A 16790-nucleotide genomic window follows, 5' to 3' on the forward strand; every position below is an offset into this window, starting at 1 on the left:
GGCTGTTAGAGGGGAGACACAGGAAGAGAAAAATGGCGGATAAGAAATATCTGCTCATTAAACCACATCCAAGACAGCAGACATGGGTGCTTCAGTGCTATTATTGTTTGAATAATAGTGGAAGCTGTTGATGATTACTACTGCACCGCTACGTTCGTCAATGAGCTCTGAAAGTAAACAACGGTGAAAACCTCCGCTAAAGCTCCCTCATTAATCTTAACCCTCACCAAATGAGTCTTCGGAGTCTTAATTAGCATGTCTTCATATTTCCATGTATCATCTGAAAGTGGCACAGCACCCTCTGACCTCTCCATGCTCTTGTGCTCTCTGAACTGATTTCAATCTCTTTCTCAATGAAACAGGCGGCCAACATCCCCCTGGTTTGCGAGCTGGGCATCGATAAGCTGTACTTTGATGATTTCTCCCTGGACATGGATGCCATGATAACGGCCGCTCTGAGGATGTTTATGGAGTTGGGAATGGTGCAGAAATTTAAGATTGACTATGAGGTGAGACAACTTCATCTATTTCCTTTGAATTCTTGACAGATTTTGCCCAGAACACTGTTCCTTCACCAACGTGTCTTCTTGATAACTGCCGTCTCATGTGCTCATCCGTTTCTCTCAGACGCTGTGCAGGTGGCTGCTGACGGTCAGAAAAAACTACAGAATGGTTCTCTATCACAACTGGAGACATGCCTTTAACGTCTGCCAGTGCATGTTTGCCATGCTAACGGTAAAAGACACTTGCTTTAGGGAATTTAAAGCAGATGTTTATAAAACTATTGTTTAAGGAAAAACACAACAGTTTCCTTGCTGAACTGGTATCGCAGGGGTGTCAAACTCAATTTCATCCCGGGCCACATCAGCATTATAGTGGCACTCAAAGGGCCGGTTTTAAATTTTAATATAATATATATTAAATAATGTATTATATTACATTGTTGGCCCTGCATTGGATTATTATCAGTTCTGGTAATATCTTCCTGAATAACTACGTCTGAAAGCAGAAGTCTAGGGCAAATAATTGAAAGCAAATATTAAACAATTACACCGATTGTATTGTATATTATATTCTTTGCAAGCTCTTGCGGGCCACATCAAATTAGGTCGCGGGCCGGATTTGGCCCCCGGGCCTTGAGTTTGACACCCCTGCGAGAAACTCATGAGCATCTTTATCTCAATTGGCATGAGTCCGTCCATTTGCTTTCATTTCGAGAGCTCCCAAAAGCTTGAAAATAGTCAAATAAGAAAGGTACTGAACTACCACGTTCAATTTAGAAAGCTTACAGGTTAGCTTCTTCACTTAAGGGAGATTTCGACTTTGTACCTCTCTTTTATAAAAAAACGTATGAGGGTCAAGTAAGTAAAATCATTCAACATTTAAAAAGAAGACAATAAAACAAAATAAGGAAAACTTGGTGTTTTCTTTACTAACTTCTCAGATCAGTCAAAACAGAACATAAAGGACTTATAAATAGTACTTGGGAATTGTTGCATTGGTTCTTGTACTCAAGTAAAGCAACTGGTTTCTTCTACTACCAGTAGACGCTTTAGTGGTGGAAGTGTTTGCATGAAAGTATCAAAGTTAAAATAATGAGTACCAGGTTATAATGACAGTCGTCTATACCTGCATGCACATTATTAATAGAGACCCCAAGAGACTGACTCCTTCAGCAGACCTTTACTTTATCATCAGGTCCTCAGGGAAACACACACACACACACACACACACACACACACACACACACACACACACACACACACACACACACACACACACACACACACACACACACACACACACACACACACACACACACACACACACACACACACACACACACACACACACACACACACACACACACACACACACACACACACACACACACACACACACACAACACCATAGTGTTAATTATGTAATCAAACACAGCATTAATGCATGGCGTCCCATCTGAATTGATTATTGGCAGAGGTAGATGAAGTAGTGGTGTGTAAGCTAAGCCTCTCTCTCCTGCCGAGTGTTTTAATGAGTGGGCTGAGGGCCGTGCGATCTGCGCCGCTATCCCCACGATGACCCTCAGTGACTCACTCAGCCTCCAGAGATCATCCATCCCAGCCGTTAAGCTCCCAGAGTGACTGTCTACTGCTGGCTATCGAGGGAGATACAGACTTATAAAGATGCTGCTACTGTTGAAGGGTTTTTCCTTTTTATTTAATGAAGACCTCACAGTTCCATATAATAAGACAATGAGGCTGGGTTGCATTAACGATTAATTTAATGTTGGAACATTTCTAGTTAGAGTAGAGCAAATCTACATTTGAAATAAGTAAATCCAGAGTCAAAATTAAGCACAGTAATCAATAAGGAGATGATTGCTCATCCAAATAAGTAGAACAAAATAAGTAAATAATAAGAAGATAGGTTGGTGTCTCAGCCATAGAGGAAGGAATTGTTGTGTGCTCTTGAAAAATGAGGAAAAAAAGGATAAACAGGGAGGCTAATAGATTGGAAAAATAATTTTTAATATTTTATCGCTTTTGTGAAGTAATTGTTTTTAGGTAATTGTGCTCTTTCGACATTTTATAAGGTAAACCTCCTTAAATGTAAGTTTAAAGTTGATACTAATTTGTAGTTCATAAATGTTGGTGCAACAAAGTTACGCTTAATCTAGGTTTAAAACATAAAGCGACATTTTATATTGGGTTTGAATGTTAACTTTCTCAATGTTAACCTAGTTTTTGTTACAACATGACTTAGAGTTTAACCACGATCTAATCGGGTTTCAATGTGATTCGTTGTTGCTGAAACCAGCCGACTGCAGCTCTTATTTGTGTGTTTTCTCCTCTCCTCGGTGACATTCAGACGGCGGGCTTCCAGGAGACTCTGACCGAGGTGGAGACCTTAGCGCTTATTGTAGGTTGTGTGTGCCATGACTTGGACCACAGGGGCACCAACAACGCTTTTCAGGCCAAGTAATGTTCCCACTTTATCTCTCTGTCCCTTCCACACAAACACACTCCCTCCTACACACCATTTATAGTGTTTTACCACCTGCAGCCGTCTGCAGCACTCAAAACCAGATCAGCAAGAGTCAAGTGGCAAGTTGTATACAGCTATGTAAGAGTCTGCGTAATGAAGAGACTGTAAACACTGCTGACTCTGATCTGCAGCTATTAAACTGATATTGAATTGCTTGAACTCAGTGTTCTCTGCCTGCACAAAGGTTATCATAGTAAACGGCATCTGTAACCAAGATGGGGAAAGAGTTGGAGTGTCGACATTATCATGAGCTTCATGAAATCTTAACTAGAATTTTTTTTCTTGATAATCCATTTTTGTATTATCATCTAATCAGTGTCATCAGATCGACTGTCTTAAATAGTTTGTTTTATATACATTTGTTAGTTGTAGCTACGGTAGTGCTAAATCAATCAAAAATCAATCAATCAAAAAGGAGGTAAAGACGCTTTTGTATCCAATGAGTCAGATTTGACAGCGGCATTTTACAATTGGAAACATTGTTCTTTCTCCATAATAAATGATGATCATTTTCAATGTTTCAAGTAGGATTTTCAGCTGCTTTTATTATTAAGCCATAAGTTGGCGACAGAGAACAGAGAGAATTGCTGAGGGAATTACAAAAGACTCGGTATTATTTCTTATTTCTCAGTATGTGTTGAATGCTTATTGTGTTATCCCTCTTTTTGATCCCTGTGTGTGTGTGTGTGTGTGTGTGTGTGTGTGTGTGTGTGTGTGTGTGTGTGTGTGTGTGTGTGTGTGTGTGTGTGTGTGTGTGTGTGTGTGTGTGTGTGTGTGTGTGTGTGTGTGTGTGTGTGTGTGTCAGGACGGGCTCAGCCCTTGCTCTGCTTTATGGGACCTCTGCTACGCTGGAGCACCACCACTTCAACCACGCTGTTATGATCCTGCAAAGCGAGGTGCACCATGTTCCTTTTTCTGCTGCAATGCAGTGGGTTTGCAACTAACAATTATTTGTAATTATTATCAACTATCTAGTACATTAATTCAAATGTCTGAAGTAAATATTTCATCTTAGTTTCTTAAGCAACATTATGACTCACCAGTGCAGGAAAAAGCACAAGTTAAAAAGGACTAGTTCAAAACATGTTGCCTTCTTGATGAGAGGCTGTTAGCTTAGCTTAGCATAAAGACTTGAAACAGTTAGCATTATGGGCATTTATACCTAAAATAAAGTCAAATTAAACAATCTGCGATGAGTGCTAGCATCTTAAAAGTGCATTAACTAGCAAGTGATATCTTGCTTGTTTTCATCTGTACAAAAACAAAGTGTAAAATCAACAGGTTTTATTTCCTAGAGGAGTTATATGTAACAACATTTTAGGTTGGCAGCCTAACAGATTCACATTTATGAGACAGATTCAAAAGTGGTGCTGGTCTTCTAATGTCAACTCTCAGCATGATAGCAATTTCCAATTGTGTTGAAACTATTCCTCTTTTCAAAATACAAAATTAAAGTCACTTTTAAAGTCAATGTACCATGACAATACACCTGACAGCAGAACATGTGTACAGTTAAACTTCTTCTATCTCTCTCTCTCTTAACTTTTAAGCCATCTCTAAATGAAAAAATTAAATCATAAAGCCCATAAAAATCTAATCAAATAAGGTAGTTTGCGAATGTGAAGGGAAGCACGTGGAGTCTAAATGTCTGCCGTACAGTAGTGAGGGAGTAAACAAAAAGCTCATGCTGTCCTCGAATCATCGTCATTACAGAGGCGATAGATTTGGTGGTAATTGGTTGAGAGAGACGTTTTACCAGGTGACTGGCTTTGCATCAAGTAGTAATTAAAAAGGTTTTGGGGGAGCAGCTGAGACGAGGCTTAGCAGAGTTTGTTCCAGTGGCTTCATTATCGCGGCGCTGACAACACAGTAAGCTGACAATGTTTGCTTGGAATATCATAATGGTTTCTGTTGATACTGGGGATGAACTACTGTCGCCCTATTAGCATATACATTAATAATGTGGCTAATTCAAGCAGAAAGCTCACGATTCAACCCGCACAAAGCATTCATTTTACACTTTTAAATGTCACTCACTCCCTTTGTATCTTTCAATTTCCCCTCATCGTTCTCACTTCCTATTTTTCTCGCCTTCATCCGCTCCAATTGTGACAGAATGAGAGAAGTGCTTTGTGTCTCATCGTTCAATATTTCATGGGACCACATGTACGGTGGCCCTGAAGTGCAAGACACCACAGCATTTCAGAAAACACACTACAGCATTTCAGAAAACACCACAGCATTTCAGAAAACACTACAGCATTTCAGAAAACACTACAGCATTTCAGAAAACACTACAGCATTTCAGAAAACACTACAGCATTTCAGAAAACACCACAGCATTTCAGAAAACACCACAGCATTTCAGAAAACACTACAGCATTTCAGAAAACACTACAGCATTTCAGAAAACACCACAGCATTTCACAAAACGCCGCAAATATGTCCCAACCATGGTCCCACAACGTATGATCCCATTCCCAACACATCAGCCTTAGCACACACACTCAGAGCTCACAGCTCATCATATCTGTTCAGAAACTGGACAAAAGTTAAACATGTACAAACCACAGACTGTCTATGTCATGGTGAATACAGTCGCTGCTTTATTTATGTCTGTATGACGTTGTTGTGAGTGTGGACGGAGCAGCTACAGGTTAGTTTAGCCTGATGGATCCGATTCCGATAGGATTTACATGGAGATACGGCCCGCCCCCTCTCCAGCGTCTTGTTTGAATGACAGGAGTAAATACAGAATTAATGCTTTATTAACTCGTGGTTTTTAAGGGGCTTATCTCCATGTAAATACTATGGTAGACTACCCAATATTCACATCGCTCTAATTTCACCGCGGCTGCTCGAGTTTCACCGCGGCTGTCAGCTGTGTTTGCTCCTGTCAATGCTGTCATTCAAACAAGAGGCGCTGGAGAGGGGACGGGGCGTATCTCCATGTAAATCCTACAACAAAATGAACATATTTGACCGTGATTTAATTGTAATACACGTTTCAAAGTGATGCCGAAGTAACTACATACTGATAGCAGTTAGTAAAAACCATGAATTAACGCTTTGACAAGACGGCAGGCGAAAAGCTTTTAAAATGCGTGTTTTCTGAATCGGATTCATCAGGCTAAACTAACCTGTAGCTGCTCCGTACACACTCACAACAACATCATACAGACATAAATAAAGCAGCGACTGTATTCGCCATGACATAGACAGTCTGTGGTTTGTACATGTTTAACTTTTGTCCAGTTTCTGAACAGATATGAGGAGCTGTGAGCTCTGAGTGTGTGTGCTAACGGCTGATGTGTTGGGAATGGGATCATACGTTGTGGGACCATGGTTGGGACATATTTCGCTGTCGGGTGTTGACCAATCACGAAGCGTCATTTCTTGACTGGCAGCAAAAACAACCAATCACAGCAGTGCTTCTCTGGCTGGCTCTGTCCAATCACAAACAAGAAGTGTTCTCCCTAAAGTAATACCCTTTCCGTCGAATGTGAAATGCTGTGGTGTTTTGTGAAATGCTGTGGTGTTTTGTGAAATGCTGTAGTGTTTTCTGAAATGCTGTAGTGTTTTGTGAAATGCTGTAGTGTTTTGTGAAATGCTGTGGTGTTTTGTGAAATGCTGTGGTGTTTTGTGAAATGCTGTAGTGTTTTGTGAAATGCTGTAGTGTTTTGTGAAATGCTGTGGTGTTTTGTGAAATGCTGTGGTGTTTTCTGTAATGCTGTGGTGTTTTGTGAAATGCTGTGGTGTTTTGTGAAATGCTGTGGTGTTTTCTGAAATGCTGTAGTGTTTTGTGAAATGCTGTGGTGTTTTGTGAAATGCTGTGGTGTTTTCTGTAATGCTGTGGTGTTTTGTGAAATGCTGTGGTGTTTTGTGAAATGCTGTGGTGTTTTCTGAAATGCTGTGGTGTCTTGCACTTCAGGGCCACCGTACACATGAGCTCATGCAGGGAATCAAAGGCAAGTTGCACTTGGACTCTCAGCGTTTGAAAGGAAGAAGTGGTCATCCAGTTTTGAGGATCTCTTCTAATTTCTGCAGGTCCTTATTATCCTCTCATTCGGCTCCTTCACCTCGACATCTTCAATTTTCACCAGACAGATCTCTCCATTCTCTATCGGATGGTGTCTAAGTGGATGTATAATACATGATGTTTCAATGATGGAGAAGCTCATGTGACAGATGTTGCTTAAGTATTAGGAACCGCTGGCCTCTCTTTTTCAGTTTTTTACTATTTGTTGTGCAAATAGGCTTTTTTAATGAAAGAGTCTCCCTCGTTAACTTCTATATAGATTATAGATCCTCAATGATATCTTATTCAAAACTCAACTCAATTATGAAGCACTTTTATATGATCTTTCAGCCTCAAGTGTTTTACAAAGCAAAATGTATGCTATCTATTAAGTCACTTCAAAACAAATTGATTTTTGTGAAAACCAATATTTAAGACTTAAATACTAGGAAATTAAATAAATTGAATGTTAAATTAAATATGACACATTGAACTTTGAGGTTATCAAAAAATGGTGCCCTCAACTATACATTTTAGTGTCAATTTTGCAAATAAAATGGCAGAAAGTAAATGTTATTCATTCTAAGCTACTGCACAGTAAATGTTCACATTCAAAATAAATGATAATAATAGTTTTAATTATATAAGTGCTTTGACAGAAAAAACTAAAACAAAAGCAGGATATCAAGAAGGCAATTAAACAACAGAAAGCCAAACTGAGTCCAAACAAAGGAACACATTAAGGTAAAATAGTATACTAAAGAGAAGACAAATGATAAAATAATATAAGAGAGTAAAAAGATGATTTGTTACTGATATGCCAGTATTGTCAGCAGTCTGTCATAACAGTAAAGCTCTTATTAAATAATTCAAAACATCTCCAAAATAAACCTAAGTTGTATGCACCCTCCTCTGGTAAATGGTTCCCATCCCAAACTAGTAAATAATTAATGTAGGGGCTTGTGCTTCTTTATTTGAGGTTCTTTGTGTGCAGTGGGAAAATGTGTTTGGACATGTTTTATCATGTTATCTCTGTATGTGTCTCCACAGGGTCACAATATCTTCTCCAACCTCTCGTCCACAGAGTACAGCGACCTCATGCAGCTGCTGAAACAGTCCATTCTGGCCACAGACCTCACACTCTACTTTGAGTATGTTCTGCTAAACACCACGCCGCTTATTAAACTGTTAAATCTCCTGACAGTGAGAGGTCCATAGAGCCCGGCTGGCTCCAGTATACTCACTTATTTATACAATAAAGCATACGAGCCCTCTCTGTACAATGATTACTGCAGGTTTCTTTGAGGGAATACCGCCCCCTTGTGGATTTCATGTCTCTTACACCTACAGATGTCTTGTTTCGCTTTAGGAACAGAAACACCTTCTTTGAGATGGTCAGTAATGGGGAGTACAACTGGAACGTGAAGGCTCATAGAGACATGTGCAGGTAACGCCTTGCACACAGACAAACATGAGGGATATTATAATATCATAAGCACTAATTAAATACATCTGATTTCTTTCAGATCCATGATGATGACCGCTTGTGATCTTGGTGCTGTCACTAAACCTTGGGAAATATCACGCAAGGTGAGAAAACTTATTAAAATGCTTTTTTCAAGTCACTCATGAGAATATTCAAGATGTTCCTTACATGTATAAGGCAAACTAACAACAATCAACCTTTTGTTGTGGTTTGTGTCATTTTTGTTGGCAAACCGCAAATAATCTTCTCACCAATAAATAAATGCATTTCTAAACCATTAAAATAGAGCTGAAACAATTGGTTGATTAATCGATAAATGGTCCAAGAAGAAAAAAAGCCAAACATACGATTTTTCCTGTTTTTAAGTTGTTGCGTTTTGCTGTTTTTCTTCATCTCATATGTTTGTAATCCTTGATATCATCATCTTGGGCTTTCACAGGCATTTACAACACAACTTACTTATATTTTAAAGACCAAACAATGAGTTACGAACATGTTTGTGAGACTAATTCACAAAGAAAACCTCCCTTCATGTTTTCTCTTGCAGGTTGCAGAGCTGGTGACCAGCGAGTTCTTCGAGCAGGGGGACCGGGAGAGATCAGAGCTGAAGCTCACGCCCTCGGTGAGTACACACAACCATCTCTGGTGTTTTGTGCTTTTGCAGTTAGTTTCACCCCCGTGACCTCCACTGAGCTGATGATGCAGAAGATTTATTTTATCTGCAGTTCCAAAACACACTGACTGTGTAGGAAACATGAGATCTTGTGTCTCTTTGTGTGGGAAAAGTGAACAGTCAGCTTGGCCACTGCATTTCCTCACTGCTGTGCCAAGAGCAAACTGTGGACCGTGTAAGCATCATTCTTAAAAAAAAACAATTCCCCCTATACAGGAGTCAAACTCTGACATTTCTATGAATTCAGCTGTAAACACACACACACCATTTGGCTGTATTCAGCTCTACTAGCATTGATTTTCTCATAGCTGAGATCATGCATTTACTTTTTCTCATGTGAATTTAAAAATAGCACAATACTAGTGGCACGGAAAGACTTTGGTCCTAATGAAGATCTTAACTCGCATCGTATTCAGACTGTCCTCAAAGCCACAACAGAGGAATACTGTGTGTTTGATTGGGGAGCTTTGAAGGCTCAACTGTGTTGCAAGTTCTTAAAGGGGGAAAACCAACAGCTTTCTGCGAGCAATTAATGGCTGTTGACTAATCGAGCCAGGCCACATTGCCTCCCCTCTGAAATAACTAATGCGTTAGCCTCCGGTCTGCCGCTTGTGTCAAACCTTTACCGCTCCTTGTGTGTGTGTGTGGGTGTTGGAAATGAAATATTAACTTCTAAGTCGTAGCCCAGTAACTATCTCTGAAGCACAGCCTCAGTGGAGCCTCTTAAGTTCAGACTGCACAAGAATAGGAAACGCACGTGAAATAAACTCTATTGTCTTGAGAGCAGAGGGAGGATTTGCTTAGGTGAGAAGCACTATATTCACTTGTGTAAATACATTTTAACTCTGTGTTTCAGGCCATCTTTGATCGAAACAGGAAGGATGAGTTGCCAGGGCTTCAGCTGGAATGGATTGATGGAATTTGTGTGCCGCTGTACGAGGTAAATGCTTTAAGATCTGGCCTTCATTGTGACGTGCTTCACACACACACACACACACACACACACACACACACACACACACACACACACACACACACACACACACACACACACACACACACACACACACACACACACACACACACACACACACACACACACACACACACACACACACACACACACACACACACACACACACACACACACACACACACACACACACACACACAATGTATACATCACTTCAGGGGACATTACATTGACTTACATGCATTTCCTGGAGACTTATCCTAACCTTAACCATGACCAACACATGCCTAACCCTAACCATAACCCTAATCCTAAACCTAACCAAGTCTTCACCCTAAAATTAATGATTCCCCTTATGGGGACCTCTAATTTGTCCCCATAAGGGCGGCGAGTCCCCACACGTGACTGTGTAAACAGATTTAGGTCTCCACAAGTATAGTAATACTAGGACACACACACACACACACACACACACACACACACACACACACACACACACACACACACACACACACACACACACACACACACACACACACACACCTCAGCTTTTGTCCAACCTCAGTGACGTCAACAGTGAAGCCATCACCAACAACTATTCCACTTTTTCTCTTTGCAGCCACAGATTTCTCACTGAAAACAGAAATGTATTATTTAATTTTTTATTGAAAGCCATGAAACAACTTCAAGGTTGAATCCTGTTCTTTTGAGAAGAGAATAACGAGTTGGCACTTTCTGACTGTAGACGGCTCAGAGGAAGTGCAGTGAATAGAGCTGTGATGTAAGTCAGGTTAAATCTCCTCTGTAAGACAGTGTACTTTGGGCTTTACTGCACAACAATGAAATAAGGCCTGACTGTTGACTGCCTCTCTTCGGAGACATTTTTGTCTAACGCACACATAGAGCAGCACTGGATCCCAGCTGAGCAAATGTTAGGGTCAGAGCTTGTGGTAATCTTTCAGGGAATTAATGGAAATCTATACTGTGTCCTCGCCAGTATAGTAATGTGTGTGTGTGTTTCTGAATGACGTCAAGAGAGGCTCACCCCCCTCTCCCCGTAGCAGCGGCTGTGTGGGAGAGAGTCTGATTTACCGAGAGATCAGCTCTGTTAAGAGAAGAGGCGTGCTGAAGCCAAATTCATGAAAGCAAACAGTTGTGAAGGCAGTCGAGGATAAAAAAAGTAGCAGCATCCTTACAGCTTTTCAACTGTTAAAACGGCACTGTATTAAAAACATTAATCTTAGTCATCACGACTGGAACACGAACAATAAATAAAGGAATTATCCCGGGATCAGTGTCAGAAGTTAGAGCAGACTTATCAGCGCGGGGCTCTGTTCCTCCATTGTTACAGTCTGTGTAGTGTAGATAAAAAGCATCAAAGCAGTGTGTTGTCTGCGTGGGGGGTTTGTCTCCACGCCTCATGTAAAGGCTGATGTTTGGAGAATGCAGATATGGAGCTCACGATCATGCTGCTGCCAATTAAACTTGCGAGGGGGAGAACAGAGGAAGTTCAGAGGCGGCAGGGTTTTTGTCCGTGGGCGGAAGAGATCTCGTTCTTGATCTCGCTGATCTCCTTCTCCTGGTGGTGGCTCGCTACTTTGTGGAATATTAATCCCCCATTATATAACCTTCCATCTTTACACCCCACAATAAATATCTCTCTCTCTCTCTCTCTCTCCTGAGTCTACCTCAGTGGAATAATGATGCTGTGCAAACCGATGACAATGACCCACTGTGGATACTGCAGACAGAGAAATGTTTTCCTTTAGAAAATTCTTCTTCTTTTCAATCGCAAACGAGACAAATCCACACTGATTGAGACGAGCAATCCGCTCTTTGTAGTTTCACAGCTGTGTGTAGGCCGCATGCCATCACAGTGTGATATTTTTTCATTATCAGCTAATCTGCAGATCATTTTCTCATTAATCGTTGGGTTATAAGATATATTTATATAGAACAATCTAAGCAGAAAAGAGGTTTAATCAGATTAAGAATCTTTATAACGGGAGCTTTGTGGATACATACCCAACACATCACACAAATGAATTTGGTAAAATATTCCTATTTGACTGTTATAATACAGCAATTGTGTCTCATCATGTGCTCGGAAATAGGAATCAGAAAGGAACACAAATAGAGCAAAAAAACTGAGCAATTTGGCATCCGGCCATATTGATAACAAACATTACTCAATGCTTGCTAAACTGCATGTTGTTGTCTTAGTCAGTACTTCCTTTAATACATTTGATATATATGTATATACCATAACAAATGTCAGAGAAAAAGTACAATAATCCAAAACCCCTAAATAACTCATTTAAAATCACATTAAGACAGAACAGCAGCAAATCCTCCAGGTTGAGGAGCTAAATACAGTGTACTTCAATCGTTAGCTATTTATATCAACTCTATGTTCCCATACAGTACTACACATATAGAAAAACAGATGGGTTGATATTTCTAACAGGCATGGACTACAGAAATGGAAATCCATACTGTGCTCTAATATTGCTCGGCATCATGATTAGCAGCACACATATTCCAGCAATTACAAAATAATCAATTATTAAATCATGCATGTTTATTAAACCACCTTTCAGGACATGTTATGAATTCTTAATAAACAAAAGTGGTCAGAGGGCTGTTTTTTAAAAATAGTTTTGATGTCTGAACTTACTTGGCCGCGTTACAGAGCTTTGTTCTGGTCGACCACCCACACAAGTGTTTTAATTGTTCGCATGAATTAGTGAATACTCCCTCTGAATATAAATGCATTTAAAGTTCACTTAATTGGCTACTGTGATTAGATGTGTTTTCTCCAACAGCACATTTGATTTCCCTTTCATAAGCACAATACACAATCCCCAGTGTGGGTGTACTTACTTACCTTCCTATTTATTTCATTCATTGTTACAATGGCTGCCAATATACTCCTTTATTTGTGTGTGAATAATGTGTGGTATGTGGGACCCATGCCCACATGTTACATTAACATATAAAACGGGGTTAATGAAACAACTAATTACAGACTTCCCTGGAAATCCAATAGACTCAGTAGACAATGTGAGGAGAACAGAGGGAACAAAATCTCCCCGTCTCTCAGGTAATTTGTTAAAATGGTGGATGAAAGCTTTGAATACACGGCCACTTATAGTTTAACACTAACAAATGACAAAGACGACTTATCTCGGTCATACACGTGCTTCTAATCTTTGAACAGCAGCCATTTCACTGCCTTAAACTATAAAGCTATACTGTGCGTAGCTGTTCTCGTAGCAGTGCTGTGTTCTCTGTATTGTTTCAATTGTTTTGCATTGCTTTTGATGAATAATGTGCTGCACTTCATCTGTGCCTCCCATATATTATCACTACTAGTCGTAGAGCCAAGCTCTTTTCTAAAAAATACATACGAATTGATATGTGAAAAATACATGTTATTTTAACCCAATGTTCCCTTACTGATCTTGGGTAAAAGTCTGCTCGGAGTCATAATTTAATGTCCTAATTGAAGACTTGCCTTGACGAAAGGACTGGGGGCGCTGTTTTGCTTATATCATTTTCATATTTTTCAATTATAATCAGGTTTAGTCTGTAAGACTTTTTCTTTATTATTGTTAGCACATCGATAGAACATCAGTTTTAATTGTTTATATTGCCTTTAGATTTTCTAATAATTATTCAAATGTTCTATTTTCATTTGCTCATATAAAGCCCATACTAGTAATAAAATGCATTAAATGTTTTACGCAATTATAAAGTATATGCGAAAAGGTATAATGCTATTTGTGAATTTTATTTTCGAGTTAACATACAATTGTCCCCTATTGGCTTCCATAAGAATCCTGAGTTGCTCCTCTAACCATCGTAATGATTTTAAAATACCTCAACAACAATTAGATGGGTTTTTGTGAAATGTTGTTCACAAATGTAGAACTCCAAACTGCTTCTAATGCTGATGATGTTTTTAGTCTTTATATTTCATCTGTAATTTCCCCTTGTCATCTTTCTGCCCTTCCTCTCTCTCCCTCTAGACACTTGTCAAGCTGAATCCCAAACTTCAGCCGATGGTTGACATGATCAAAGCTAACAGGGCCAATTGGGAGGAACTGAACAAGAAAAGACAGAGAAGCCAAAGTGTTTCTTCACCCTCGAGCTCCTGCAGTGGAGACAGCACAGAGACGAGCGGCTGCACGGTGGCGCCCTGCTGCAGCGGAGATGCTGACGGCACACCATCTAAACCCGTTAGTTAGCTCCTGATGCCATCTCCAGCTGATCTCTTTGGCTTTTACTCCCTCTTAAATGCAGCCTGCAACAGAGGCAGTGCAGTGCATGCAGAGGTTCTTGGGCTCTGCTCCTCTTCGCTTTTGCTGCTAGAGATGGGCTTTAGACTTGAGCGCGGCGCTATCATAGAGGTTTTTCTGCTCCCTTCAGCCTTCCTGAGCTGGAGGCTGACAGAGCTGTGTTTGGCGAGCTTGTTGAAGCAGCTACCAATCAGCCATGTCAGAAAAGGAAACCACTGTGTCAACATGTCAAGCAGTGAGCTAACTAACTATTCTGGGCATTGCACAGATTTCCAAAGCATGGAGAATATTGGAGAGTTTGTCTCTGATGTGGTTCGTTTTATCTCAGTACCTCCTCGTTGCTCGCATTTTGCCCGGGGTAACAGAGATATTTTTTGTAGATCTGTATATAGGCTATTAAGTTATTTACAAGTGCTGTTTAAGAACATGTAACCTCTGGACTGTAATGTGGCTGTAGAGTTGCTGAAGGATAAAGGGGTGCAGGACCTGTGACAGTGCTTGCAATGCAAATTGAGTCTCCGCTCCCTCCCTCCCTCCCTGTGCCTTGTTTTAAGATCCTAATGAAAAATGCATGGCCTCCTCACCAAGATTGTTAGATATAGAAATCTATGTTGAACCATGACATGTTTTATGCCATAATTTATAAAAACCAATGACTGCAATTATGTTTTGATCCCATATTAGCCACAAATCATCAACAGTATATACATATAGAAATCTATTTTGCCCAGTTTTATAAATGCAGGGTCTCACTTGTCACACACACAAACACACACAATGTGCCTTGATGAAGTTGTACTGATATCAATTCATTTTTGCAGAAATCTCATCAACTGATTTAATACTGAGACTAGACACATTAAGATTTATTTTAATAAGGGTTCTACATTTTAAGAAACACGCTTAGATAAGAGAATACATATATGATAAATAAAGCTACATTCAGTCGCGGTAACCAGGCCATTAACAACTGGCCTGGCTCCGTCCAAAGGAAATTCAATTTGTCAATCAGCATCTATAAACTTACTAATTCATTCATTCATTATTGTTTAATCTGAACAAAAAACTAAGCATACTGTTTTATAACAGGGTTGTGTGACAGACTCTTTGCCAGAACATGTAACGTTCTTCTGGTTGTTCAGCAAAAAGTTAGAATCTAGAACTGAGTCAGACACAAATTACAAATCACATTAAATAATTTTAATACAACATTTTGATTTGAGAGCTTCAGATGTGCTGCTAGGAGGATTTTTTGTAACCTCTGGACAAAGTCAGGCTGACTGTTACTTCCTCTTTCCAGTCTTTATTCTTCATGCTTAGCTTTTTTCAAAGTGGTATCCTCTTACCTAACGTTCCGCAAAATGTTTTTCCAAAAATGTCAGAATTTGCTTTAATCGGATTGCTGTCCTTTTCACAAAGCTCACAAATGCTACTTAAACAGATTTGATCATTTCCAAAAAGGAGACTGAGACACTAAAACTTGTAGTAATGAAGTGCCCATGCAGTCATGAGCTATTACTTTTGATATTATTATTATTATTATCATTATTAATATTAGTATTATTTTAGGGTTGTGGTTATGCCTTATGAATTGTGTTGTAGCTTTGTTAATTGGAGTTTAAAAACGTGACTGTGCACATTGTGTGGCATGGATCTATGTGCTCTTCTTTATTTTGGTTAAAGTGCTGAATTGAAGTAGATCAGAAACATTTAAATTGCATGTTTTATGCAGTATTACATTCAACCACTTGCTAAGTATGTAGCAAACGTGAGCCGACAAATACCTCGTCCTTTGAACTTCATCAGTAAACACATTATCTCATTGGAAATGCATGATTTAAATTATATTGCATTATGTTTCGTGAGTTATGAATATTGCTGTTCTATTTTTCTATAAGGTCTCCAAACTTCTATTTCGTCTAATTTGCAACGTACCGTGCTTCTTGTATTTCTTGTTTCCTCTCCCAGTTTGGATGCTCATTTTATTTATGGCGGGCTAGACTGAAAGAAATCTAGGGCATGAAAAGGCAAATGTGCAATGTTTATGTTCAGAGTTTAAATAAAAATATGCTGCTACATATACTCTGGTTTATTCTGACACTTTTACGCAAGTATTTTAGATATTTGTATTTTTCTTGAGTATTTCCACTTCATGCTACTGTACACTACTCCACCACAATTAAGAGACAACTATTGTTGGTTACTTTAAATATTGATCTAAAATACAAAACATTTGATTGTAGTTTCAAACTGAGGAATGTTTCTTCAAAATACCCAACAGTGTATGACAT

At 39.5% G+C, this 16790-nt stretch overlaps 1 protein-coding gene across 1 annotated transcript in view; it reads left to right on the forward strand.

The window, feature by feature from the left end:
* pde11a (phosphodiesterase 11a) overlaps positions 1 to 16564 on the forward strand; it is a 36720-nt gene extending 20156 nt beyond the window's left edge. Inside the window, exons 11-20 of the mRNA XM_034110239.1 lie at positions 363 to 509; positions 628 to 735; positions 2872 to 2981; positions 3854 to 3944; positions 8117 to 8217; positions 8436 to 8513; positions 8593 to 8656; positions 9100 to 9174; positions 10082 to 10165; positions 14230 to 16564. Of these exons, the coding sequence (XP_033966130.1) occupies positions 363 to 509; positions 628 to 735; positions 2872 to 2981; positions 3854 to 3944; positions 8117 to 8217; positions 8436 to 8513; positions 8593 to 8656; positions 9100 to 9174; positions 10082 to 10165; positions 14230 to 14448 (1077 nt within the window). The 3' untranslated portion in view covers positions 14449 to 16564. The remainder of the gene's footprint in view (positions 1 to 362; positions 510 to 627; positions 736 to 2871; positions 2982 to 3853; positions 3945 to 8116; positions 8218 to 8435; positions 8514 to 8592; positions 8657 to 9099; positions 9175 to 10081; positions 10166 to 14229) is intronic.
* The last annotated feature ends 226 nt before the right edge of the window (positions 16565 to 16790 follow it).

The sequence above is a fragment of the Pseudochaenichthys georgianus genome, chromosome 21 (assembly GCF_902827115.2).
Source record: "Pseudochaenichthys georgianus chromosome 21, fPseGeo1.2, whole genome shotgun sequence".
NCBI lineage: Eukaryota > Metazoa > Chordata > Actinopteri > Perciformes > Channichthyidae > Pseudochaenichthys > Pseudochaenichthys georgianus.